This window comes from Theobroma umbraticum, unplaced genomic scaffold (genome assembly GCF_002168275.2).
Source record: "Theobroma umbraticum cultivar Fairchild unplaced genomic scaffold, ASM216827v3 scaffold_95.0, whole genome shotgun sequence".
Lineage (NCBI taxonomy): Eukaryota > Viridiplantae > Streptophyta > Magnoliopsida > Malvales > Malvaceae > Theobroma > Theobroma umbraticum.
The window spans coordinates 10,462,290-10,488,899 of NW_018397257.1; the positions used below are offsets into that span (position 1 = coordinate 10,462,290).

The window sequence follows — 26,610 nt, forward strand, 5'->3', positions numbered from 1 at the left end:
TTTCAAGATCTAAATATTTGTTCTCTTTGTAACTCTCTTCAATCCCACTGCATTTTGGCACCATATTGTAATGAGTTCTTTTTTTAAGTGGTTCCATGCATAAGACGTTTTTGATAATAGACCTCTTCATAATTTTAACTATTTTTAGCCAAGAGAATTAAAATTTGAACAAAATTACTTTTTATGAAACCGACTCATTTATTTAGCTCCCCGTCTCAACCCGAAACCTATTAACAGGTCAAGCATGTGTAAGTCTGTGCCTCAAACCGACTCATATTCTTTGAGCTTTTCTCATCGAACTATTCATCTCTGAAGTATTTTTTACTAAGAAGAAAAATGTTTAAGCATTTTGAATATTTTGGATTAGTTTTTGATACACGAAGAAAACCTTTCCGCGTTTTGAGCATTTTTAAGCATCTTAAAGTGAATTTTTATATATGAAAAAAAAAACCTTGTCAAGTAGGTATATTTGTTAATTATGTTGCTAAATGGAATATGATGTATCGTTTGAAGTTATTGATCTTGTTAAATAGAATGCAGTAGTTTTGGTAGTTTTTGAGCATTACGTGGCTAATTTTTAGACATTACATGACTGACTTTGAACATTACGTAACTAATTTTTAGATCATTACATAATTAGTTTTTAAGTATTAGGTGACTAGTTGATATGACATTATGTGACTAATTGATAGGCATTGTATGACTTGTTAGTAAAACATTGCGTGACTAGTTAACAAAGCATTGTATAACTTAAACATTACTTAAAAATCAATAACGTAATGCTTAAAAACTAACTATGCAATGCCTAAAACCAATCACGTAATGCTTAAAAACCAATCATTGAGTGATTAAATCATGTAATACCTATCAACCAATTTTGCAAAACTTAAAAATCAATCTAATCAATTTCAACTCCTCATGAGCATGGAATTCTTGCATCACATGTACAGATCACTTGATTGATGAGGAAGAGCTTAATGACCTGCTTCGACAGCATGGTCTGAACTAATTTTGCATATGTTTATGCATCACATGTACATATCAGTTGATTTCAAGTTTTGAATAAGATCAATTTGTCCATCTTAAGAGAGAACAAAGCAATAACAGATCATCCTCAAAATTCCTAGCATTTCGCATTTTTCCCATTCATTTCCATTATTTTAGGAAGCAACGTTGTTGAACTGCACATAAAATTACTGAATATACTTTCATGCTAGAAACATGGAAGTGCTTGAAAGAACTGAACACAAATGGAGTAAACCCTGTAATGGTTTAAACCAATAACACTAATGACACTTTAAACAGAAGGGGGTTGAACCATCGAAGGCATTGGGATAGGAAGACTCCAAAACAAGTCCTCGAATCCCAGGGGCTTGAATGACTGACTAGAGTAGCATAGGTGGTAATTATGGTACTAACAGTATCGCCCATTAGATTTTTCATTGCTATAGAAAAGAAAACTGAAAAGCGACCTCATTGATAAAGATTAATAGATGCTGAAATTGCCAAATCCGAAAAACACTAATGCTGCAAACTGATGTCCTAATGAATGAGTTACATGCTTAAGCTTTACATTTTAAATGACAAAAAAACTTGTTAATGTTGAGGTAAAGCTGGTCTCTTTTCCAACGCCTCGTATTGGATAACAAAATTATCCTGCAGTCAAGATATACAGTCAGCATTCAGCAACTAGAGTCTCAGTAAGAAGCAACATGAACTTTCAAAAGAAAAAAGAAAGTAAGAAGCAACATAAGTAATGCCAAAGGAATAGACTATGTCTGACCTTACGGATCGTTTCGAATGAGCTTGGATCAAAACAGTGATAAGAAGATCTCTCATACGTGTTTGTCTTGACTAGTGGCTCCAAATTAGGGACTCTTAAGAACCACAAACGATGCTCCTTGTGGTAAAACCAGCCTCTGTTATAACTGCCAACAAGAAGTGTTAAATGAAGGTTGGCAAAAAGAATGTGCATAAATATCACACAACGCAATTCATTCAGTAGAGAGCATACAGTTCATTTGCAGCATATAATTGAGCTTCATCTTTTGGCATGCTGCATTAGAAACAGAGAAAAATAAATGGCTAAGAATAAGATCTTGGAATATACAATACAAAAGCAACCAACATATAGAAGTATAAACACACCTGTAAAAGATATAGAATAATGTGTCCACTGTGAACTTAGAAAAATAACCTTGCTGCATACACCAAAAAGAAATCAGAACTATAGAAGAAAATTCAGACACTTGCATTAAGCAGGTTCTCAAAGGGCGAAAAGAGGAGAACAGCTCACATGTAAAGCTGGTGGTTGCTTAGCATAATAACATTGTGGCACAGTGAACTCTGGGTCACCCTTAGCTGGTTCATCAGACCATGGAGAACCAAAATTCTTGTGAAGATTTTCCGAGGAATTCAAATTTAACCCAAGTGTTGTCAGATCAATTCCAAGAGCAAGGGAAGTCAAATCAGGATCACTCATCCTAATTACACTTAGCAAACCAAGTAAACCAAAAGGATCTGGATTAGACTGTGCAGCCTGCATTGATTTCATGCCCGGTTCCCTAAATGACTGATTGACAGCTGATATCTGTTGCAGTCGAAACTGGGACTGGTTTGGGTGTTGCTGATACTGTTGGATGATCGGGTCATAACCCATACCAGAAACCGTATTTTGGGAGTTTAGAGGTCTTAGGCCTATTCCAGGTGGTCCGCTTGTCTGAAACAAAGATGAGAGGATTGGTTAGGACCAATTCTATTTATCATCTACAAATAAGATAAAAACATCAATGCACATATGAACAATGTTTATCATAAGAAATTCAAATCAATTGCTTCAACTTTCAATGGATCCTTTCTTTCCCATGCTGTAATAAGATTAAACGAAAGGGATGAATTTCACTTTCTTCCAGTCTGACCAACACTGAATCTCCAATCAGTCCACCTACCGAAACACTCTTCACATATGAATTATGATGTTTTAAATCAATTATGAATCTGTGCTCCCATGTACCATTTGAGAAAGATGCAGACCAAATAAAAAAGACATTTTTCCCTGTACCCCTAATAACCACTTAGTTACATTTGCAAGAAACCATTTACAGCACCAGACTACCACACCTGCGAGTGGTAGCTCGAATGTGAAGATGGGAAAATATCTGAGCCATGTAAATGGAGAAGATCTTGGTTGTTTACAGGTGAAAAGGAGACACCACTACTACTGGCTGACGGAGCATGTTGCTGTTGCTGCTGTGGGCGATGAGATGAATAGGATCCACCCAAGTTAAACCCTGCAGATCTCCCCATCTGTGCAAATTATACACAAGTATTAGCAAAAACTCATAATTGATACAGCACTATAATATTAAATTTTACTCTATTTTTTTAAGAAAATGAAGAAGAAAAGGAAATAAATAACTCATAATATGTACAGCGCAGAATCATTCAAAGAAATAAGAATATAAAAATAAACCAGAATTTTTCAAATTTGTAAAAGTAGAGACTCACAGAGAAGTGCTGAGATTGCATCATTGACATGGTGTTGTCATGAAGTTGTTCTTTCTGGTGCAAATCCATTGCATAATCAGCATTACCACCTGTACAATGTATAATAATATGGTCAAGAACACAATGGTTAAAAAAACAATAATGGCATCATGCAAATGAAAAGTAAGCTATTAAATGCAATGATAAAACTACTAAAAAAATTTAGTAGAGACAGCTAATATGCTAGAACGACTTTAAGTACTGATATAACTTGAAGATAGATTCTAAAGTACACAAAAAGTAATAAATAAATACAGCATTAATTTCTGTGAACCAGTAAGTAAAAAACATTAAATCAAAACCAGGTCAAAGAATATCCATGCACCTTTAAATCCAGGTAAAGCAGGGAAATCTTCATTTTGAATACTGAACTCTTGGTTTTGTTGAACAATGGGACTAAGACCTTGTTTTCGTAATGAACCTGAAATTTATGAACTTAAATTATTAGAACTTAAGCAACAGGAAAAAGGACAAATAAAAAATGAATGAAAGCCTCTTTCTTCAATTACCCAATTGACCTTGAGGCCCTCCAGCGGAACTAGGACGACTTGTCAACTGGGGGAAATCATTATTTATGTCAAAAGGGGAATTGTCATTTGTGTTCACATCATTCAACATTCCCATAGAGCTAAGATTGTTCACAGCTTGAACATGGCTTTGGGAAAGTGGACCCCCAGCAGCAGGATAAGAACTGCCTAGCATCGAAATTACCTGAGGAGATCCTGAATCCAGAGAGTGTCATTCATGTTAACTTAGCTAAACCAGTAAATCCACAAGATATAAATGCAATCATATAAATGCAATAATCCAAACAATAAAAAAATGAAACATGTAGTCACGATCAGCTAACAATAAGAATCACATCAACTTCTAATACTGAGAAGTTTAAAGAGAGCAGCTACGAAGAATAATGCAAGAAAGGAAGCCAGAATACTCCTCAACTATAAAGAAATTGAGAAAGACAGAGAGGGGGTAAATTAACCAAAAATATGCACATCATACTGATTTGTGCTAAAAAAAAATTACTATCATAAATAAAAATAGAATGCAAGGGCATTTATAGCCAGCAGCAAAAGTAACAAAACTTGTTTTGCTCAAGCCAACAACAAAATATAGGGGTAATAGTTCATGAAGCATACCTTGCGGAAGCACACCACTCATCAATCGATTCTGTCCCTGCACACTTAAACTTCCAGATCCACTATTGGCAGCTAAATTCAAACGAGATGCAAGACCAGGTACAGATAATCCTCCTCCAGAGCTTATGCTCCTCCCAATGTTGCCTCCACCAACCATGTTTCCCATAGAACTTGTTATCCTAGGACCTGCATTTCCCAAAATTGGGGATACTCCCAATCCTGGAACAGCATTCCGGTTACCAATTGCAGCAGAGGTTGGGAGAATCCCAGGAATAGAACCACCAACTCCATTTGTGTTACTACTAAATCCAGGGTTTCCTACAACACTAATACCTCCTCTATTTGTTACTCCTGAATGTCCATGGGAGCTGCCATGAGATAACTGCAAAAGTGGCATCCATAAGAAAATGAAGTACATAGTAAAAGAATGTAAGATTTTTATTTTTCTCCTATTATTTTCATTTTTATGAGTGTTTACCTATTGCCCATGCATGAGGAGGAAAGGAAACATGCAGCGTAAAAAGGTCCCAATCACAATATGGAAGGACTATTACACGTACCTGAGAAAGAGCAACAGGTAGATTATTTGATGTAAATCGTCCACCAGAAAGGCTCCCAGCAGGCTGTTGAACCCCACCAGACGGAACATTATTTAACGTTGAGTTTCTTGATGTAAGCGTACCAGGTATGTTGGGAACATTAAAGCTACCATGAATATTATGCAGGCCCTGAATAGTTCCTGCAAAAACAAAATGCAATTGCATGAGTTTAGAAGACCATAGATGAGAGGAAATCCAGTAAAATCTACCCACCAGTGTGATGGAAAACAGGGGAGGCTGCACCAGACTGACCAGAGAAAGATGTAGCAAAAGATCGCCCGCTACTGTCTGGAAGATTTGATGCTGATCCGTTGATAGAAGACTGCAGTCAGATGCACATTATAGTTTCCAGTTAAAAATAAGACATGTAATTAAAAATACGAACAAAAACTTTCCAGGAAAAAGAAATCCAATTTAATTGTAAATATCAATTAAAAGATACAAGACCAAAAAAAGAAGAAGATTTCTAGACATTCAACCATCTATGATCTAGAAATGCCACCAATTTACTTTTCAAGGAACACATTCATACTCTAATGTACTAAAAATCAACATGCCATAACATATTGATATCAACAACAAGCACATTCACATATACATAAACATATAGAAGCAACAGAACCCAATATGTTGCATCTAAAAACCACAAAAAAGGGCATATCTAGTTATCTACCGCTCAAAGAACAAAGTGCACCTAGAGAAGCAACATACTTCATTAAGATAAAGGAAAAATAACTGGTCCAAGAAACTACATTAATTTTGTAAAAAATTGCAATTCTGAATAAATTGTTCAGTTAAAAGTGACAATACATTAAGTAACCCCGACATTGCACAGGTGTCAATAGGTCATGCAAAAAATCATTCCTCGTTAAGAAGCAGCCCTTGATGTCTTGAGTATAAATACACTGAATCCTGATTTGAGAAGCTGTTACAATGAGTATCAGCTTATAGCCTGAAAAGGACAACATGATTGTCAGAAGCTAACCCCAAACTGCTATAAAGGAGGGGAGGAGTTCAGGGCAGTCAATGCTGAACCAAACCCAATGTCACTAGCAATACAATCCCAAATACTTAAGATACATATAACAACAATAAACTAAACTTTTTCTTCCTATTTAGGCTATGTAATTGACACTTGAGAAAAAATGCCCAGTTAAGATTTTCAGAATCACATTTCTTTTTATACCACTCATTTTTTTCCTCAAATTAAATGCAAACCACAGAGAAAAATCGAGAGACATATTACAACGTAACATATCTTAAAATTAATGGACTTTTATTTGTTCCTTCTTTTAAAATATATAGGCAGATAGCATTCCCAATAAATCAAACTCTATAGCATATATTTGAAATCCTTCCGCCTTGAAACCTTTATTCAGTGTTGAAATTAAGAAAATTTTTCATGATAAGAAAAGACAGCAATCTTCAAACAAATATAACAAATAACATCAATAAAACTAAACCATTTGGAGTGAAAACATATGAGAAAACCAAAAAGAAAAGAGAGAATAAGTGCAATTCAGTGAAGGTCGTCCCCACAAACTAATCATTCGGTTTTTGATAAATGAGAAGAAAATGGACTTTTATTAGATTCCTCATTTCCAATAACTAAATCCTCAAATATTTTGAAAAGCATTAAATAAAAAACCCTTAGACTACTATGCAGGTCAGTTCAGTTGAGCTAATCGAAAGGACGGTATCCACATTTTTCCCACAGTTTCTCAGTAGCCAAACAGCGGCTTAAAACACAGACTCCACTATCCGTTAAATTCCTTTTAAAAAATATTCAAAGAAAAATTAAACAAATCAGAATTCACAAACAGAATACTAATCTAAAATCTACACTAAGAAAATGAAAAAAACAATAGATCGTAAAAAAAAAAATTTTAAAAGAGATGAACTCAGTGCGATTGAAGATCGAACTCAAACGAGTTAAGATCGACTCGGAACAGAGAGTGAGAGTTACCTCAAAGGTAGATCAACGAGCGAGAGTGATATTTAATTTTCCTTCTATTTTTCCTGTGAGCTGAGTCAAAGAGCGAGTTCTTGCGTTTTCCTTTGGGTCCAATTTCTCTTCTTCTTCTTTTTTTTTTTTTTGCCCTAAATCGAATGAGCAAAAGGAAGAGAACAAAATAAAGAGTCGCGCAGGGAAATTGGAAAACATGGATGCTTTTTGATGATAAGTATAATGGAAGATGGGCAATGTTCGCGTGCGGTGATATTACTTTCGTTTAGTGTGGTCATCGACTTATTGACCTTGATGTGACGAGGTTTTTTCGATCTTGAAGGGTTTATGTAAGACGTGATTTAGGAGATTTTGACTGGTGGGGAAATTTTTATTGAGAAGGGATAAGTTACAAATATGCTTTATGTTTCCCAAATATTTGAAATTTTTCATGAAATAATTTATGAGGAAAATACTTGTTTGAGAGTAAAGGGTAAGTCGAGATTTTTATCTATTATTATTAAAATTAAATCATTATGATATCTGATTATTGTATTGTTAAACGTCATAATATTACACCAATTTTCTGTATTTATTATGAAAATTTTGAGTTTTTTTAATTTAACTTTTAAGACCATGTAAGAGAAATATTAAGTTTTTTTTGTTTTATAATATCTTACTATAATATTATTAAAGTTCATAATGATGTATTATTTCTATCTTAATTTATGATAATTGAAATGTATTCGATATGTACTTAAACTTTTCAACAAAATATTTCACAACGTGAAATGTATAAGATTTATCAAATCTCGAGTTCAATTATTTCAATATTTCTCAAATATATTTCAAATATATTATATGATTTTAAGAATGTATATTTTAAGTTTAATCCCATAATTTATTAAAAAATGGAGGTGGGCTCAATACAATAATCTAATCCAACCATAAGTTTGAACTTTTATTATTAAAATAATATACTAACCATAACTAAAAACAAAAAACTGAGTCAGAAAATAACACATGGGCCAGGCTAAGCTAAGCCTGAGATTAAACATCAAAGCCATAGCCTAACCAGATGTCAACTGGTTTGTAGCCCCGGCCCAATCTATGCTCTACATAAGGCCCTAGAATACATCTTCTCCGGCTGATTGCTCCACCTGGATGTTCACTCTAAAATCATTGACTAAACTCTGGGACATTATGTTATTCGTCTCCTGCCTCTGCTTTTCCCCTGCCTGTGGCTTTGCCATTAGGCATGTTGGCTCGTCTAGCTTGCCCTGAAATTAAACCCCAAAAGAAAAAACAGGGTGGCATTGTTTCTTAAACAAAGCTAACATTCATTGTATTTTCAAACTAGGTTTTCTTTTTGTTAATTTCCTTGGAACTGTACTTTCAAGGAATTCCACTTTAGTAAAAAAGTGGTAGTTGCCTGTTGGGATAAGTTGCTTATTACTAACCTGCATTTGTGGTAGCAATGGCTGCTGCTGACTTTCTCTTCTGATAATTTCCATAGAAAAAACTTGGAGGAGATGATTTCCCGTCATAGTTTCCATAGAAAAAACACGCCCGGACAAGAACCTTAGAAAATTTGTCAGCTTCAATGGAGTAACAGCTTTTCTTCGTATCAGTGAAAACCCTTAAAGTGGTCATGGGTCTATACAATGGTGTGATAGATTGCACCTTTTACGGACTCACCATGTTGAATGTAGTTTTCATCTCCGACCGAACGAATGGAGTAGCCATCATCGTAAACATCAGATGCTCCACAGTCGATTCTCACAGAAATTCACCAAAGCAAAAATGCTTTAGCATTAACTCGTAAAACAATTCTACAAAATTAAACACCATACAAGCAAAGTGAAACTTTAGTACAAGAAAATATCTGAGGCTTATATATATATATATGCATATAAGCTTACCATCAGCGGTAAGAGTGGAAAATGCAGAAGCTGCTATGAGGATAAGAAATGAGAGATAGGTAGCCATGGCTGTTTGAGGGGGAGGATGGACAGTTGACATGCATAAGACTTGATGCCCTTAATTTAAACAGAAAAGTAGTGAACTATTCACTATTTAGTCTTAGTCGACTATATATGGCGTAGTCATGGGGTTATTATTCCAGCAAAAAATACCAGAAGGTAACTACTCGTGCCTGGTTTCTAGGATTTCGTGGATTATCTTCAATCCTCGATGACAAGCCATCATTGTTGTCTGAAATTGAAATTTGTCACAGATATATGGCCAAACTGGTTAATGTATATGAATCAATAAAGTTTTTTGTTTAATTGGTCGAGCGTAATAACTAATAAGATTAGTAGCTAGATTTATGCATTTGAGTCTATTTGAAATCAATATTTAATTTTCTATTTCTAAGTACACATCATCACTCACAATTAAATTATTTAATTCTTATTAATCAATTACAAAATTATTATCTTGTTATAAATAAATTGATAAATTTATATCTGTTTGACACAAATTCTACCTCCTTTTGTATCATATTACACGGATTGAGTTTGGAAAGCTCTAGTCTATCAATGCCTCAATTGTTCATGTTTTCCCTAATACTATGTTACACGGATTGACTTTGGAAGACTTTAGTCAATTAGTGCCTCAATTGTTCAGTTTTCCCTAAAGTGTAGGGTGTTAGATATTTTCTTTCACCGGTAAGAGGTACAATTTGGCAAAAGTTGCAATTTGAATTGAACATTCACATTGCTTGTTGGCTGGGACTGAACTAACCAACTTTTATTTAGGATTAAAGATGAAGAAGAATAAAAGTTAAAAATTTTTAAAATCAATATGTTGAATTTAATAAAAAAATTAAAAGATTCATAATAAATAATAATTTTATATAACATATAAATAAAAAAAATAAAAAAAAAACTTATAATAATCCCTTAATTAGAAAAGTTGGAAAGTTGTGCTTGATGGCGTGCTGACTTAACGGTAAGAGAATCATTTGAACGATTTGTATTTTTTTTTAAAAGAATTTGTTAATTATTTTCAAGTTACTCATATTTTAATCAAATTTAAAAAAAAATTAATACAATCAATATCTAATATTCTTATTTTATTTTTATTTAAATTTAAAATACTAAATATAAAATTATAATGTAAAAACTATAAATAATTAAATATGATATATATTATTAATATTTTTTTCCTATAATCAAGATTTTGTTTCACGCCCAACTAATCATTTTAGTAATAATAATAAAGATTAAGTACAGCAAGGAGGGGATCGAAACCTTATCTCTAGAATTACATGTGTGATAAGGGATAGAATTCCTAATACAAGAATTACCATCTTTGCTTTAATTTTTGGTGCAAAAGATAAGTAATGTGCCTGAGTACAAGGATCTAAGAAAAGTTTAGAAAAAATAACAATACAAGGAAAAAGGAAAACAGCGCAACATTATAACTTATAGTTAAGAATTACATATATAATAAGTTTTTAATTTTTAAAGATTAAAATCATGAAAAAAAATTTGCATAATAGATAAAAATATATAGCAAGTAGAAGATAGAACTCACGTAACACAAACAGAAGAAGAATATGGTTGATGGTTTGTAAAAATTTGAAGAAAAAAATCTATAGAAACTTAGAACCTATGAGTAAATAGAATAGAAATAAAAAAAGTAAACAAATAATAATAGGAAGAAGAATATAAAAGAAAACTTTACCTTCTCTTAATTTCACACAAGGATGGTGAGTAGCCTCTGTCTTTCATTGTTCAAAAATCTCTCTTGAAGAATGAAGTGCATTTCGATGGTGAGTTATAGAAAAGTAAAAATAAAAAAAAAAGTGTGGAGAAATTTAAATTAGGATAAAGTTGAGTAGGGATTACAAGGTCATTTTATTAATTTTTTATTTATATTAATTATTAAATAAAAAAATTATTGCTAAATATCCAAATAAGTTACGAACTATATCAAGAAAGTCAATTTAGTTCTTATTCTTTTATTACATTCAAATAAGCCCTTTAATTTTTATTTTAAGCTAAATAAACATCTTAATTTTTATTTTGAATTAAATAAACCCTTTTACTATCTATTGACTAACTTTTTTCAGTTAACAGTACAATCAATAATTTTTTATGTCACATCATCTATCATATGGCTTGTTGACTTGTTATCTTCAACGTTACGTGACAAATAACGTAACATAAAAAATTATTGATTTGAAATTAGGGTTTTTCTTTCCAAATGTCTAAAAATTATTGGTTATGGATTTGAAATAAAAAATTAAAAAATTAATTATTTCAAATTGATTATATCATTTTTTTAATAGATTACCATCCATCCTTATTAACAAAAACACCTAATCTAACTTTTCAATTTGATTGAGACTATTATTACTCAATTAAAAGTTTATGTAAAGAAATTCGAAAATGCCTAAAAATGATGTTAAGAAAAAGAAGAGTAAAAGTAAGACACACAACATTTATAATACTAAAATTAGCAAATATACACAATCTTGATCTACAATAAAAGAAAGTCAAATACTTCTCTTCTCTTCCCAAGAATCTGTAAGGAAAATATGATACTCTTCTTTTTTTTAAAATTTGTAAGAGAAATTTGATTGTGTTGAATTTTATTTGTCAATAATAATAGATTTTCTCTCCACATCTTTCACAGATTTTGAAATTCAAGATTATCTCTAAAACAATTTTTAGAAAAGGAATAGAAATTGTAAACAAGGAAACGACATTCTGACAATAAACTACAATGGATTTAGGGAATGTTAAAAAAAGTAAAGGTTTTTTTAAGAAAAATGAAAAGATGGTAATCATTTAAGAAACAACAAACAATTAGATTTTTCTTTTAATTTTTTGTTTCAAATCCCTAATCAATAATTTTTAGGCATTAGAATAGATAAAGAAAAAAACTCAATTACTAGTCAGTGATTTTTTATGTCACGTTAGTTATCATGTGACATTGACGTTATCAACATGAAAGATAATATGGCATCAAAAATTGTTGATTGTATCGTTAAGCAATAGAAGTTAGTCAACCGTGTGTAAGAAATTTATTTGATCCAAATAAAACTTTAAGTATTTATTTGAATCTAATAAAAAGATAAGGGTTAAATTGATTTTCTTGATATGATTCAAGAGTTTATTTGTATATTTAATTAAAAATTATTTTAAAGATATCATTATAAAATATATATAATAAATAATTTTAAAATTTTTGAAGAAACCGTAAATGTATTACCCTCAACCCCTGCTTATTGGGCTACTTTCGGCGTCAGTCAATGAAAGAACAACCAAAGTTGATTTCTAAGGCAATGGAGCATTTTTCACCCACTCGATGAAAATGCAAAACTCTAGCAGAGTTCACAACTCAAATGTTGACTAGCAGGAAAATTTAAACTCATCTTTTTCTTCTCTTTTGATAATTCCAATGCTCAATAATACACTCTTTTCATTTATAGAGAATAGTCATTCACGTAATAACAATAACCAAAAAATGAAAACAGCTTGAGCTTTTTTAAGATCATGGTGATTCGCATCATCAATACCCGCCTTCCTGTTGATTTCGTTGATCGTTTTGATCAACTGGCTGATCTTGAGCTGATGGCTGCTCCTGGATGTTCACTCTAAAATCATTGACTAAACTTTGAGCCATATTGTTAGCCGCCGTCTGCATTTGCATTTGCAAATTCGCTGCCCGTGGGGTGCCATTAGGCCTATTGGCTCCTCCTGCTTGCCCTGAAAATAAACCCCCCAAAAGCAAAAACAGGGTGACATTGTTTCTTAAACAAAGCTTACATTGATCGTGCTTAATTCAGAACTTAATTTCTTCCATACAAAGAGGCGTTAGTTACTGTTTCAGAATACTTTTGTTTATTATAACTAACCTGCATTAGCGGCTATGATGCCTGCTAAGTTTCTCTTATGACGAAGCACGGCAAAAACTCCTCCGATTACCCAGAGAAGTACAAATATTGGAATTACGGTTCCAAGTATTACAGGTTGGTTGTTCTTCTTTTTCTTGCCCCTGCTTGAGGAGAAAGTTGGGTCATCAACATCTGCGTTGGCTGTGTTGCATGACTTGCCAGAGACACACAAATCTGGATTGCCTGTTACACTGAGATTCATAACAACGAAAATGTGAATCATTGGAGAAATCAAATCAGTTTGTAGCCTGATTGAATAAAGAAAAAGTAATTTACTTACACTAATTTTAACTTGGTATTCTTTGATATTGAGGAAGGAATGGGTCCACTAAGCTCATTATCAGCCAAGTTCCTGCAGGAGGAAGAACAGTTTCAGTTAACTATCAGGAAACTGGAAAAAGAGAATTCTGATAAAAAGAGTGACAAGTAAACTCACAATTGTTTCAGATTAGGCAAGGTGCCAAGAAATTCAGGGATAGACCCGCTTAGGCTGTTATTGTGCAAATCTCTGCAATAAAAACGAAAAGAAAATTTTCAAACAACAAGAGATTGAGATCAAACAAATTTAACTGATAAAGTTGGAGCTATAAAACTCACATTATCTCGAGGGCGGTCATGGAGGTAAACTCAGGAAGAAAACCAGATAGACCAAAGCTACCGAGATACCTGAAAGATTTTTAAAATTCTGAATCATCAGGTTATCATGAAACTTGGAGTGATTTTGTTAACGATTTAGCAAGAAAATTATTGGGAACTTACAATGCAGTTACTCTGGGTGTGGAAGCAGAGGTGCAGTTGATCCAATCCCATGAATATGGAGAAGGAAGGCAAGGGTCACCACCCCAGTCTCCCAGTACAACAAATTCATCCTTCAAAGAGGCCAATCCTTCCACTAGAAAATAGCATAAAGAAATCAATGAACAAAAATCCCAAAATTTCATGTTTGGATATATGAAACATCAAGATAATTAGTTACGCCTTGGATACCAACCATCATCACTATTGGTTCCATATGTTAGCTCATCACTGACAGTAAAAACTTCCAGTGCATTGATAAGAGGAGGATGTGTGGAATCAGATGTGGCTACCAAAGAGAAGTTAGTGTTGGAAGAGGCAGTGAAGTTGGTCAGGTACATTTCTCCTGCTTTTCCATAAGATGGGATAAAGGGGTTTGAGGTAGACTTGCCATCTATGTAAAGCTGAAAGGATCTTCTCTGGGTTGAATCAAGCACTGAAACTTCCGAAAAATACATGTTCATGTAAATAGGAACTTCAGTTGCGGGAAGATTAGTCCCTAATCGTACGGATGTGGAAGTGTTGTTAGTGGCAAATGCATTTTTAAACACAGCTCCTGGAGGGTTATCGTCTAAACTAACATCAATGAGTGATTCATCACTTGTGAGCACTGTGAAATCGCCTCCATTGATAGCTGGAACCCATATTCTGTCGTAAAGATCATCGATATACCTAACAAGTACATAAAAACAGAATGAGATTTATCAGTGCAGGGAGAAAAAAAAAACCTCAGAAAGGGAATCTGACGCAACCAATCAGAAACTTTAGCCACAGCAAAACACATACCTAATTATTTCTTTGGTGCCATAAGCAACCCTCCTCCTTAACATCAAAGCATAATTCGAATCAATATGGCCGTACATTTTCTCGTCTAAGCTCCGGACTTCGATAGCTGATATAAAGGGGAACATGTTGGGAGATGTCTGAGCTACACATACACTCACGGTGTCCCTCTTTGTGACATAAATAACCTCATAGGAAACAACTTCGTCACTTGAAGTCTCCACCGTGGCCCAATGATTCCCATCGAATAGTAGATCAAAACTTGGGGGAGACGATTTCTTGTCATAATTTCCATAGAAAAAGCTCGCCCGGACAAGAACCTGAGATCCCTTGTTAGCATCAACGGAGTAACAGCTTTTCTTCCTATCAGTGAATACCCTCAGAGTGGTCATGGCTTGAGACACTGATTTGCTAGATTGCACCACCACTGCCTCGCCATGTTGAATGTAGTTTTCATCTCCAACCCAACCCATGGAGTAGTCATCAGTGTAAATATCAGACTCTCCACAGTCGATGCTCACTGAAATTCACCACAGCAAAAATACTTTAACATTAACTTGTAAAATAATTCAACAAAATTAAACACCGTACAAGCAAAGTGAAACTTCAGTACACGAAAATATCAAAGGCCTATAGATATAAGCTTACAATCAGCGTTAAGCGTGGAAAATGCAGAAGCTGATATGATAAGGAATAAGAGATAGGTAGCCATGGCTGTTTGAGGGGGAGAAGGATTGGACAGCTGACATGCATAAGGCTTAATGCCCTTAATTTAAATAGAAAAGTATTGAACTATGCACTATTTAGTATTGGTTGACTATGACCAAGTCATGAGGTTAACATTCCAGCAAAAAAAAAGAGTCATGACTCATTTCATTATAGTTAGCTTTGCTTTTGCCCAGCTCATGGTTTCTGGGATTTGGTGTGGATTTCCTTCAAGCTGGTTAAAACCAATTACTAAGGTTTTTTGGGTTATTGGGTTTTGAGTAGTAGGATCACTAGCTAGATTTATGCACTTGAGCTTGGTTGAAATTAAGATTTAATTTTTTAAAAAAATATCTATATAAACATTCGAATATAATTTGCATTAATTGCGGATGTATTGTATTATTTTATAAAACTAATGATAAAATTCATACGCGTTTAAAGAATGTGATGCATAGAAATTCAAATCTTTGACGTGTAGAATAATGATGTGCAAATATTATGTCTCTTTAGGGCTGTTTATCCCAAACACCCATTCACACCATATTACATGGATTGACTTTGGAAGAGTTTCAAATCAGTCCATGCCTTCAATGTTCAGTTTTTCCAAAAGCATAGAGCGTTGACTTTCTCTTCCCTTATTAGTCGGTATACCATAGCAAAAGTTGCACGTTGCTCAGTGAACATGCATGTTGCTTCTTGGGCAACTTGCTGTGTTTGTCAATGAAAGGAAAACCAAGGGTGATTTCCTGAGGCTATGCAAGCATATTGTCTGCCAGTCGATGAAGCTGCAAAATTGCGAGCAGAGATCACAAGTTGAAAATTTGAATCAAAACTTTGGAGTTTGCCTAGGGAAACGCCAAGTAAATTAAGCAAGGGAAGACTCAAAGATCAAACTGCAAACAGGATAATTGCCCAGTACCTCTCTACTCGGAGAAGGTCCTGTCAATGGCCATAACTTCAGCAGTTTGGATCAATTGTGCACTGGGGAGAATCCTATCATTTAGTTTAATGCCTTTTAATTGTTATGTTATAAAGGTAGAAACAGCACATAGATATTTCTATCAAAAGAATAAAATTTGTAGGAAGATACGATTGAGTCAACAACATTGCATATTCTTTAAGCTAAACCCTAAGTTTTATATATCTCACCCTTTTGATGAATATTCTTTTCATATCTTTTTTTTTTTTGGGTTTAATTTAGCTTCTAAACATTACTAGCTCATAGATCAAAATGTGGAAAGCCTTTGTTCATGGGATTTTTCTTTTTGGATATCATTTAATGGCTTAAAAAAATCACTAGTTGAGTTTAATTAATGGTTTAGATTCAAATCTTGAAAATTATAAGATCTTAATTTTTATTTTCATCATGTACATGTAAGATTGAATGTCTATTTGATCTGATTTTTTTTCAGCTTATCTACTTTTTAAAATTAAAAGTCAAGACAAGTATGATTTTTTGAAAAGCTTTTAAAAAATAATTTTTTTTAAACAACAAAGTTTAAAAAAAAACTTAAAGAAAAGCTCCAAGGGAAGCTTTTTCTTCTCTTTTTTTAAAAACACATTAAGTTTTCAAAAAATACCCTTTTCTCCGTCAATTTCCCTCTCCTCTCCTTCCCTCTACAAATTACCATTGTTCAACGTGAATCATGATTTCCCTCTCCTCTACCTCTCTCTACAAAAACTATTAAAAAAACAGAATGTTAAAATCTATAATTTTTATTCTTACAAAGATTAAGAGAATAAAAATCTAAAATTCAAAATTGCATTTAAATACTATTTAAAGGCTTTCTCTGTTTTTTACCAAAAAAATTTTAATGTTAAATATATCTCTTCTTCTTTTCTCTTTATTTTTTAGGAATTAAAGCATTATGGTTTGAGATCAATAAAAATCTAATATTATTACTACTATACAAGTTTAAGAGTTATTCTGTTTTTTTATTAATTTTTTTGATTTTAACATTTGAAATTATATATAAACTTGAAACGTTACATTATAACTTATTACGTGATTGAAGATGACATGAATACACTTTATGGTAATTTTAATTGAAATTAAAATTTATATAATTTATTTTGTTAAATAGTTTACTAAACAATTTTAGCTTAATTCTAAAAGTTATTTTTTTCATAAAAACAATAATAGCTTAATTCTAAAAGCTAGGCCAAACAAGTTTTGAATATTAATTGGTTCAAATCGAAATATGATAAAAATTAATTGAATTTAGTTAATTTGGATCGATTTTTTATTTCAAAATGAATTGATTAGGAGAAGTAGTTATTTAATTATTTCAATCAATTTTTTATATTCAAAATTTACAATTGAAATGATCAAAAAATTTATTATTAGTATATGTTTTAAATATAATATAATTGATATTTTTAAAATATATCTAAATTAACCGATCGAAATAAATTGATTTCAGTTTTTTCATTTTTATTATTATTCGATTAGTTTTGATTATTTTTATTAAAATTTGATTAATTTAATCTTTAAAAATTTATACTGGCTCTATATTCAAAGCCTGAAAATCAATCATAGTATGACCTTTATCCTTTTAGAAGGCCCACGATGCCCAATCACACAAGGCAAATCTGCCCTGAAAATTTAAACTTGACATGGGCTTGAGACTATATCCAAATTGACTTTGGGCTACAAATAAAATCTTGAATGATGGGCCAATATTTTCTCTTTACTTTTTCCCAAGCCCCAAACATTAGGTCGAATCAAGTGAAAATTGAAATGCTTTTCAGATCTTATATTTAATTTTTAAAAAATAAAATTACAAAAAAATTATATATAAAATCAAACGAGATTTTAAATATAAAAAAATATTCAATAACAAATTCACCAAAAAAAAAACATGTAGTTATCTTAAGCTCTTCCCTTCTGATATATGAAATTTGATTAATCAAACCATATATATGTTAGTAAATTAGGCATTTTTATATGTACATTTAGATGTGTCTAAACACAGAGATAAATTCATGGGTTGTTGATCAGCCTCCTTGACAATGCCTTAGCTTTAACATCATAACAAGGCAAGAAAAACAAACTGGGTATTAGCTAACATTGGCCCAGTTGCCACCTCCCCAACAACTCTATTGATGTGAATGTTTCGTTTGAATTTTTTTTTCCTCCTATTTATCACTCCATGCAATCAGCAGTGAAGTTAAAGTGGTGACGGTCCTAACTCTTTAATTTTTTATGATTATATATATAATTTAAGATATATAAACTTTTGATTCTGTATAATTATATTTTAATCACTTTTCATATAAAATCTTGAATTTATCAATGTATATATTAAACCCTAATTAATGAATTATTTATTTTTTTTGATAAATGGTGTGCACGCAGGGCGGTGGAAATTGAACTAAGCTTTGATTTAAAAAAAATGTTATAAAAGAAGAAGAAATTGATTCACATTGTCCATTCCAATTGAATTAGTATGCTTTATAATATGAAATAATAGAATAACAATAGCAAGTAGCTAGTTAGTGCTAGACAGTTGCAAAAAAAAAAAATGTCAATTGTCCAAAAATTGAGACAAATAGAGAAAAATAAATTGCTAAAAATGAACATAGAATTAATTGATATTGGGAGCCAGGAAAGTACCCTAATTTGTCCTGGCAACAGCTAAGATGATATATTGGAATTATTGCCGGCATTCAATAGGTGAAAGTTATTTGTATTATCCCAAAAAAAAAAACTTATATAAATGTGGATGAGTTTACTCTTCCTTGTTATATATATCATATTAAACTTAAAGTTATTAATTTAATTACCTCGTTTTTTTCCATGTCAAGTTGGGTATTTTTTATTATCCAAATCGATCTTTGTATTAATTTTTTTTCTAGTATTGTAGTGCATTCAATACACGCCTTGTTAAGATATTTATCAAAAGTCTCAAGAAAATTAACTTGACCATTTCATATTGCTTTTAGTGTTAATTGAATTAAAAAAAATGTGGGTTGTAATTCAAAATTTTATTTTATTTTTAGAATTTAAACCTAAAAACCATTGAATTTTATTACAAATAATGCAAGATTCTTTTAGTTTTGTCATTTTCCCAAGTGTTTGATTGATGCCTAAAACGTTAACGCAGCTGCAAATGTTAGCAAGACGCAATGCCTGTCGTCCCCAACATATTCTTTTGCTACTGTCGTGGAATGTGGACTTGCTTGCTTGAAAGTTAGGTCTCCATTTTTCATGGCCTTCCATCTGTTCTCATACAGACCAGAAACTGGCCTCCACGTACTGCCTTCCCTCGTTTCTTTTCCTTGTCTTTCTTTCCCCACAAGTTATTATTCCTTTCTTTTCTTCTTTCTCTCTCCCTCGTCCTTAGTCGGTTGAAAGCGAAAGCTTGCCTACAAAATTAATTTAGTGATTCAAAATTATGAGTATAATATCATAAATTATGAGTTAATTATTGATTCAAAAACAAATTATTATTTTGTATTATTACGGTTTTTTTAATGAAATATGGTTTATGTCATTAATCTCTATTTTGTATTTGACATAATACTTATAAAAAATCTAAATTATTTAAAATAATTCAAATAAATCATTATTTTTTTTAAGATCGATTAAATTCTATACTTTTATTTTGAATTGTACAAGCTTTTATAATTAACGATTAATTAATTGATGTTAATTAAAATGTTATTTATTTTTTATATTACATGACATATTAATATGATATAATACATGCTAATATAACATAATGATATAATCAGGTAATATTTTTTACTATTTATATTAGTATTATATCAAAGCCACGAGACATAAAAAAATAAAAAATTAAATTATAATTAATTAATTAATAATTAAAGATTTATTTATTTAAAAATAAAAATACAATGATTTGATCAAATACAATAAGAGAATACAAATTATTTAAATTTTTAAAATTATTTAAGAATTTTTCAAAACATTATAATCAAAAGTTTGAATATTTTTGTTTTGTAAGGTGTGCACCTGTTTCGTGCTCAATTTATATGCTCTAATTTATTAATACATTGATGTTTACATTTCAGAAAAAAAAAACTCTAAAAATAAAGATATAATTGACTTTGTTAATTAATCCAAGCAACTAATTAATTACTACTAAATTCTAGATAGAGACAACTCCAAGGAAGGCTAAGCCAAAATCACGGCGAAACAAATCGAAAAGGACAGTATAATTAATTAATTAATTAATATAGGGATTTATGAGATGAAGAGGCAAATTCACATGGCTTACCCAAATGGAGGAGTCAATGGAAACAAATAATTATTATACGTGAGAGAATCTAAAGCATCTAACCCCCTTTTAAATTGTTCATTAAGGTGGACTGACAGCAAATATTTGTTAGCTTTAATCAATCCCAACATTATGTAAAGTAAAGAAATAATTAATTGAAAACCTCAATAAATAAACAATTAAAGTTATTTTAATAAATCAACATTGGAAATTAATACATCTGCCTGTGCTTTCACAGTCCATTTCGCTGTCTTCTTTTATAGTCTCAACTGTCATGTTTTCGTTTTATAAATTTGGCCTTTCTATTTCGAAAAATTTAATATCAGACGTAAATTTCATGTATAATAACTATACAAATTATAAATTAAATTAATATAAAAAAATTAAGCATAATCTTATTCTAATAAGTAATTAAGTTAATAGTATTGTGATTGTGATATACGAGTATCCTATTTGCAGTATAATTGACTATTGAAATGCATGATTGAGTGAGATAAAGAATGCGAGATTTGCTAATAGAATTCCTTTACTTAAATTCTCCTTGTTCAGAAGGAGCAATGGATGGAAATTCATCCCCGTGACATACGCTTAATTTAAGCATGATTCTTCTTCAATGTCACAGCCATGGAATTCATCTTTTGACCATTAAAGGAATTAGAAAAGAGCCCTGAGATAGTGAGAGATGAGACAGAACAAAAACAATGGGAAATATTATAGCAGCAAATATGGTGACCCTTACCCAAATTATTGATTGCATTTCCTTTCAGAAAGGACATGGGAAAAGAGAGCTCAATGCTCTCTTATGGCTCCATTACTATTTTAATATCTCTTATTCCGTTATTTTTAAATTTAAATATGACACTTTCGAGTTAATCTTAAATTTTAATTATTTTAATATCTTTTTTAAACAGCCAAATTAGTAATTAAAACTTTGATACAATATCAAAGATAAAAGCTTTCAACAAATTTTTTTTGCAATCATTTGGTGAGATTGAATGAGTGGGATTGACCTCATTCATCACTTGAGCTCAAGTGGACATTTTATATAACTAACTTAAATCTATAAAGTTTGAGAAAAAAAAGAATTTTGATTTGTGAGAAATAAAAATAAAAGTAAAGATGGTTGGGAGTAGTTGCCACTTGCTCTTTGTCTTTATTTAATTTTTTAAATAGTGTCACTGGGGTTGTTATCTGATAAGCTCCAGCTTTTGGTTTGTTTGTTGTTTATGAATTCCCATTGGGAAAACAAAAGAAAAGCAAAAAAGAAGCAACTTCATTCTACCCTTCCATCATCCATCAATTCCAGAAAATGTCAACTAGACAGAAATCTCACTTTTTAATTTTCTTTTTTCTGAATTTTTTTATTCCAATTTGAGTATTTGACATCAAGATAGCAAAGAAGAAGGCTTTAGCTTCCCCAGTCTTCTTTTAGAAACCCCATTACCCCACTAGCAGTGTGGGGAGTAAATAGCCTTTCTGTTACTGCCCACCACCATTAAAAGCCATAACAAAAAACCTCTCGCCTTAAATATGTTACTGTTTTCTTTTTCAATATTTGCTTTTGTGTTTTCACTCTCTTACGACCCAAAATTTACTTTTATCCAACAGTGATTTACCAACCTGAAATTAGACATCTAAAAAGTTGGGTTTTTTTTTGTGTCCTGGCTTGATTTTTGTTCTGTTCCACCAGGTTTGACTCCTTGGTGTTCTGTTTTATTTGTTCATTTTGCTTCCCCCATTTATTTAAGTACACAAAAAGTCTTGGAAACTGTCAATATCTGAGGTTGTCACCAGGTTCATACCAGCTTGTGCCTTGTAGGATTTGTGCACCCTATCTGTATTGAAAATTGCAATTGAAACCCTGCCAAATTCCCATAGAGGTGCATAAAAGATTTGATATCCCACTCAGGGGGCTCCTCTCACACGGGTTTCTCTCTCTTGGAGTTCAAAGGTTCCACCTTTTCACTTCTTTATTCTGTTCTGTTGATGGGTTTTTCTCATTTTAGCTGTTTTTGTGGACATTCTGTAGAAGAACATATGTTGGAGCTTACATGATCTGTCTAGGTGCCAGTTTTTGTCTTCCTTATTCAGTTCTCTTAATTGATTTTTGATTTCTGCTATGGGTTGCTATTAATCAGTAGTAGTTTCTGTAAGAACCCTGGATTTCAGCTCCTGTTGAGCACAAAAGGATTCAGCCTTTCGTTCTGTTACTCTTCTAGGATTTTGAAAAGATGGGTTTTAGAGTATTTGAATTGCTTTTCTGGGTTTCTTCAGTCTTGTTTTTTGCATGCTTTGCTAAAGAATTTACACCGGCAGACAATTACCTCATTGATTGTGGATCACCTACTAATACTACAGTGGGTGATCGAGTTTTCATGGCTGATAACTTGGCCTCAAAATTCCTTTCTACATCAGAAAATGTTCTTGGAAACACTTCAAAAGTTGTCACGTCCTCCGATGATTCACGACTCTATCAAACAGCAAGAGTCTTTACTGGTGTCTCTAAGTACACATTTTCTATCAGCCAACGAGGAAGACATTGGATTCGCCTTTATTTCTATCCATTTGTTTATGCTAGTTATAATATGAGTTTGGCAAATTTCGCTGTATCCACAGAAAACCATGTCCTTCTCAGCAGTTTCGGTGTGCAAGCTCCTCTTGTCAAAGAATTTTCTGTTAATGTAACCTCCAATACCCTTGTCATCACATTTAGTCCTTCAGAGAATTCATTTGCTTTTATAAATGCCCTAGAAGTTGTTTCAGTCCCTGATGTGCTCATTCCAGATGCTGCTAGTTCTGTTAAATCATCAGTGGGATTCCAAGGCCTGATGTGGCAGGCGCTAGAGACAGTTGCTAGGGTGAATATGGGGGGACCTACAGTTTCATTTCAGAATGATACCCTTGGGCGAACATGGGTGCCTGATCAGCGTTTCCTTGTAGAAAAAAATCTCGCCTTAAGTGTATCAAATACTAATGCTGTCAAGTATATGGATGGTGGGTCAACAGAAGAAATTGCTCCAACTTCTGTCTATGGTACCTGCACCAGGATGAACTCCTTGAATGACCCCAATAGCAACTTCAATGTGACCTGGGATTTCGATGTGGATCCAGGATTTCAGTATCTTATTAGGTTCCACTTTTGTGATATTGTCAGCACTGCACTTTACCAGCTGTACTTCAATGTTTATATTGACTCCTCAATGGTTGTTCGGGATCTTGACCTGAGTACTTATTTGGCTAATGTTTTGGCTGGTGCATACTATATGGATTATGTTACAGAGTCAGCTACTAGCAGTAAGATTCGTATAAGCATTGGCCCATCTAATTTACATGGTACTTACCCGGATGCCATACTAAATGGGCTGGAAATCATGAAACTGAACAATTCTGATGGCAGCCTTTCTGGCTCAGGAACTGTCAATGCTTCTGGTTCAAGTTCAAAGAAGAAAGTTGGTGCTATAGTGGGCATCAGTGTTGGGGTGGCTTTAGGAGTGCTGTTGGCAGGAGTTCTCTTCATGTTTTGTAGAAAAAGAAGACAACTGGCACGCCAGCGCCAATCAAAGACATGGCTTCCATTTTCAATTAATGGAGGAACTTCTCACACCATGGGGAGCAAATACTCCAATGGAACAACTGCTAGTCTCATTTCTAATACAGGCTACCGCATTCCTTTTCTGGCTGTTCAAGAAGCCACAAACAACTTTGATGAAAGTTGGGTTATTGGGATTGGAGGCTTTGGTAAGGTGTACAAGGGAGAACTGAATGATGGTACAAAAGTTGCTGTTAAAAGGGGAAATCCACGATCCCAACAGGGACTTGCTGAGTTCCAGACTGAAATTGAGATGTTATCCCAGTTCCGCCACCGCCATTTGGTTTCTCTTATTGGTTATTGTGATGAAAAGAATGAGATGATCTTGATTTATGAATACATGGAGAATGGGACACTCAAGAGTCATCTTTACGGCTCAGGTTGTCCAAGTTTAAGTTGGAAACAAAGGCTTGAAATATGCATTGGAGCAGCTAGAGGACTCCACTACCTTCACACAGGCTATGCAAAAGCAGTTATTCATCGTGATGTGAAGTCGGCAAATATTTTACTTGATGAGAATCTCATGGCCAAAGTTGCTGATTTTGGGCTGTCAAAGACAGGACCTGAAATTGATCAGACCCATGTCAGTACAGCAGTGAAAGGAAGTTTTGGATACCTGGATCCAGAATATTTCAGAAGGCAACAACTGACAGAAAAATCTGATGTATATTCTTTTGGAGTGGTTTTGTTTGAAGTTCTTTGTGCAAGACCAGTAATAGATCCAACACTTCCAAGGGAAATGGTAAATCTAGCTGAATGGGCAATGAAATGGCAGAAGAGAGGACAGTTGGAGCAAATAATTGATCCTAAACTCATAGGAAATATCAGGCCCGATTCTCTAAGGAAGTTTGGGGAAACCGCTGAGAAGTGCTTGGCTGATTTTGGTGTTGACAGGCCCTCCATGGGAGATGTCTTATGGAATCTGGAGTATGCACTTCAACTTCAGGAGGCAGTTGTTCAAGGTGATCCGGAAGAAAACAGCACAAACATGATTGGCGAGCTTTCTCCTCAAATCAACAATTTCAGCCAGCTTGATCCCACTGTTTCTTCAGCACAGTTTGAGATGTCAAGTGTGGATGACCTCTCAGGTGTTTCAATGAGTAAAGTGTTCTCACAGCTGGTTAAGTCTGAAGGCAGGTGAGTTGTATGAGATGGAAAATCCTATGGGTTAAGCTTCTCTTTTGACAATGCTTACATGGTTTTCTCTGATTAATCACAGCTTGCCACATCTGAGTAGGTAGGATAGTTTTCTTTATTTTGTTTAAAACGGTGGGATGGTTCAAATTGCTTTGTTTTCTCGTTGGTAGTATCAGTATGTCAGTTCATCATCCTATACCATGATGTGTTTTGCTTGGTTAGTCATCAAACAAACCAGAGAGAAGCTGTGCCCTTACTGCAGAGGCAACTGTTCAAAACTATTTGTGTTCTAAAATGGAACTGCATAAAAGTGTTTGTGAGCTCTTTCATGTACAGCAGGGGTGGAAGTTTTCAAGTGGGCTTTAGGAAATTGACAGAGATGTTGCAATTTAAAAATTTTCATGTAGCTTGTTTGGTTTCAACTTGCAATTCCTTTAACTTAATTTGCTATAAGGTGCATTTCGACTTTTGCGGGTGATGGGTTTGTGATTATTTTCAAATTGATTCTTTTCTTGATGTTATCCCATTTTCGACAGTCTTGGTGTGCTTTTATCTCTTTATATTGCTGCATCAACATGAACTGTGGAGATAAAATTGTTCTACCAGGTTGTTGCATAAGCACCTGATGACTTGCTAAGCGGCTAATGCATGATTCTTGCTTAGAGCCTCCTTTGTTCTCGTTAACATTGGGAAAAACCCATCTGTGAGTTTCCAAAAAAGGACATCTCCTTAAAGATTTCCTGGTTCAACCACCTTTCACCATGGAAAACCTCACACTTCAAGCAATTTACTTTACCTATATCCACTAATTTTGCAAATTAGTAAGCCTAATATATTTGCACCCAAAAAATAAGCCACAACTTACATTAGAAAGAAGAGAATTGAGCCAATGGCTTTTGTTTTATTGAAGAACAAAGTTGATACAAATCGATGAGTGAATCATGGAGTCTGTCGCCCTTGAATCACATCTAACTTGATTAATTCCATTTTCCAGTTGTTTATGAGTCTGCATTTAAATTTCATACTGCAAAGCAGTTCTGCCCTTGTATTTTGCATTTGCAGTTGTCTGACGTTTCCAGTTTACCCAACATGATTGTGAATGATGAATTCAATGGTTGAAGCACTACCTTGCACCACATCCACTTGGCATATATACGGGTATCTCACTCTCCATACATTCAAGCCAATTATATTTATATCATGCATGATTCACAACTA

The 26,610-nt window shown here is 33.1% G+C and overlaps 3 protein-coding genes and 1 non-coding gene across 8 annotated transcripts; 2 read left to right on the plus strand and 2 right to left on the minus strand.

Annotated features, from left to right (window-relative positions):
• Window positions 1–1,456: 1,456 nt before the first annotated feature.
• LOC110411943 (NOT2 / NOT3 / NOT5 family) lies at window positions 1,457–7,450 on the minus strand. 5 transcript variants are annotated; one of them, XM_021422315.2, is made up of 15 exons: window positions 7,251–7,450; window positions 6,095–6,236; window positions 5,498–5,606; window positions 5,246–5,424; window positions 5,019–5,067; window positions 4,686–4,904; window positions 4,056–4,268; window positions 3,872–3,967; window positions 3,508–3,596; window positions 3,121–3,306; window positions 2,297–2,719; window positions 2,149–2,201; window positions 2,015–2,056; window positions 1,784–1,928; window positions 1,457–1,656 (listed from the first exon to the last, which is right to left on the minus strand). In XM_021422315.2, exons 2-15 carry the CDS (start codon window positions 6,110–6,112, stop codon window positions 1,597–1,599), a joined length of 1,881 nt encoding a protein of 626 aa, XP_021277990.1. In that variant the 5' UTR covers window positions 6,113–6,236; window positions 7,251–7,450; the 3' UTR covers window positions 1,457–1,596. The 5 variants fall into 5 exon arrangements, with proteins under 5 accessions (XP_021277990.1, XP_021277988.1, XP_021277987.1 ...); XM_021422313.2 differs by having other exon boundaries at window positions 4,686–5,067; window positions 5,537–5,606; XM_021422312.2 differs by having other exon boundaries at window positions 4,065–4,268; window positions 4,686–5,067.
• On the plus strand, window positions 5,498–5,578 carry LOC149527472 (small nucleolar RNA snoR35). The gene has a single exon (XR_016351032.1). It is a non-coding gene; the product is annotated as a small nucleolar RNA snoR35 (small nucleolar RNA).
• Window positions 7,451–12,752: 5,302 nt separating the features above from the next.
• Window positions 12,753–15,427, minus strand: LOC110412857 (kinase-like protein). Its single transcript, XM_021423500.1, has 9 exons — window positions 15,364–15,427; window positions 14,719–15,235; window positions 14,129–14,604; window positions 13,897–14,029; window positions 13,735–13,803; window positions 13,574–13,645; window positions 13,418–13,489; window positions 13,099–13,328; window positions 12,753–12,949 (listed from the first exon to the last, which is right to left on the minus strand). Exons 1-9 carry the CDS (start codon window positions 15,425–15,427, stop codon window positions 12,753–12,755), a joined length of 1,830 nt encoding a protein of 609 aa, XP_021279175.1.
• Window positions 15,428–22,182: 6,755 nt separating this feature from the next.
• On the plus strand, window positions 22,183–25,913 carry HERK1 (hercules receptor kinase 1). Its single transcript, XM_021422241.2, has one exon. It carries the CDS (start codon window positions 22,898–22,900, stop codon window positions 25,394–25,396), a length of 2,499 nt encoding a protein of 832 aa, XP_021277916.1. The 5' UTR covers window positions 22,183–22,897; the 3' UTR covers window positions 25,397–25,913.
• Window positions 25,914–26,610: the final 697 nt, after the last annotated feature.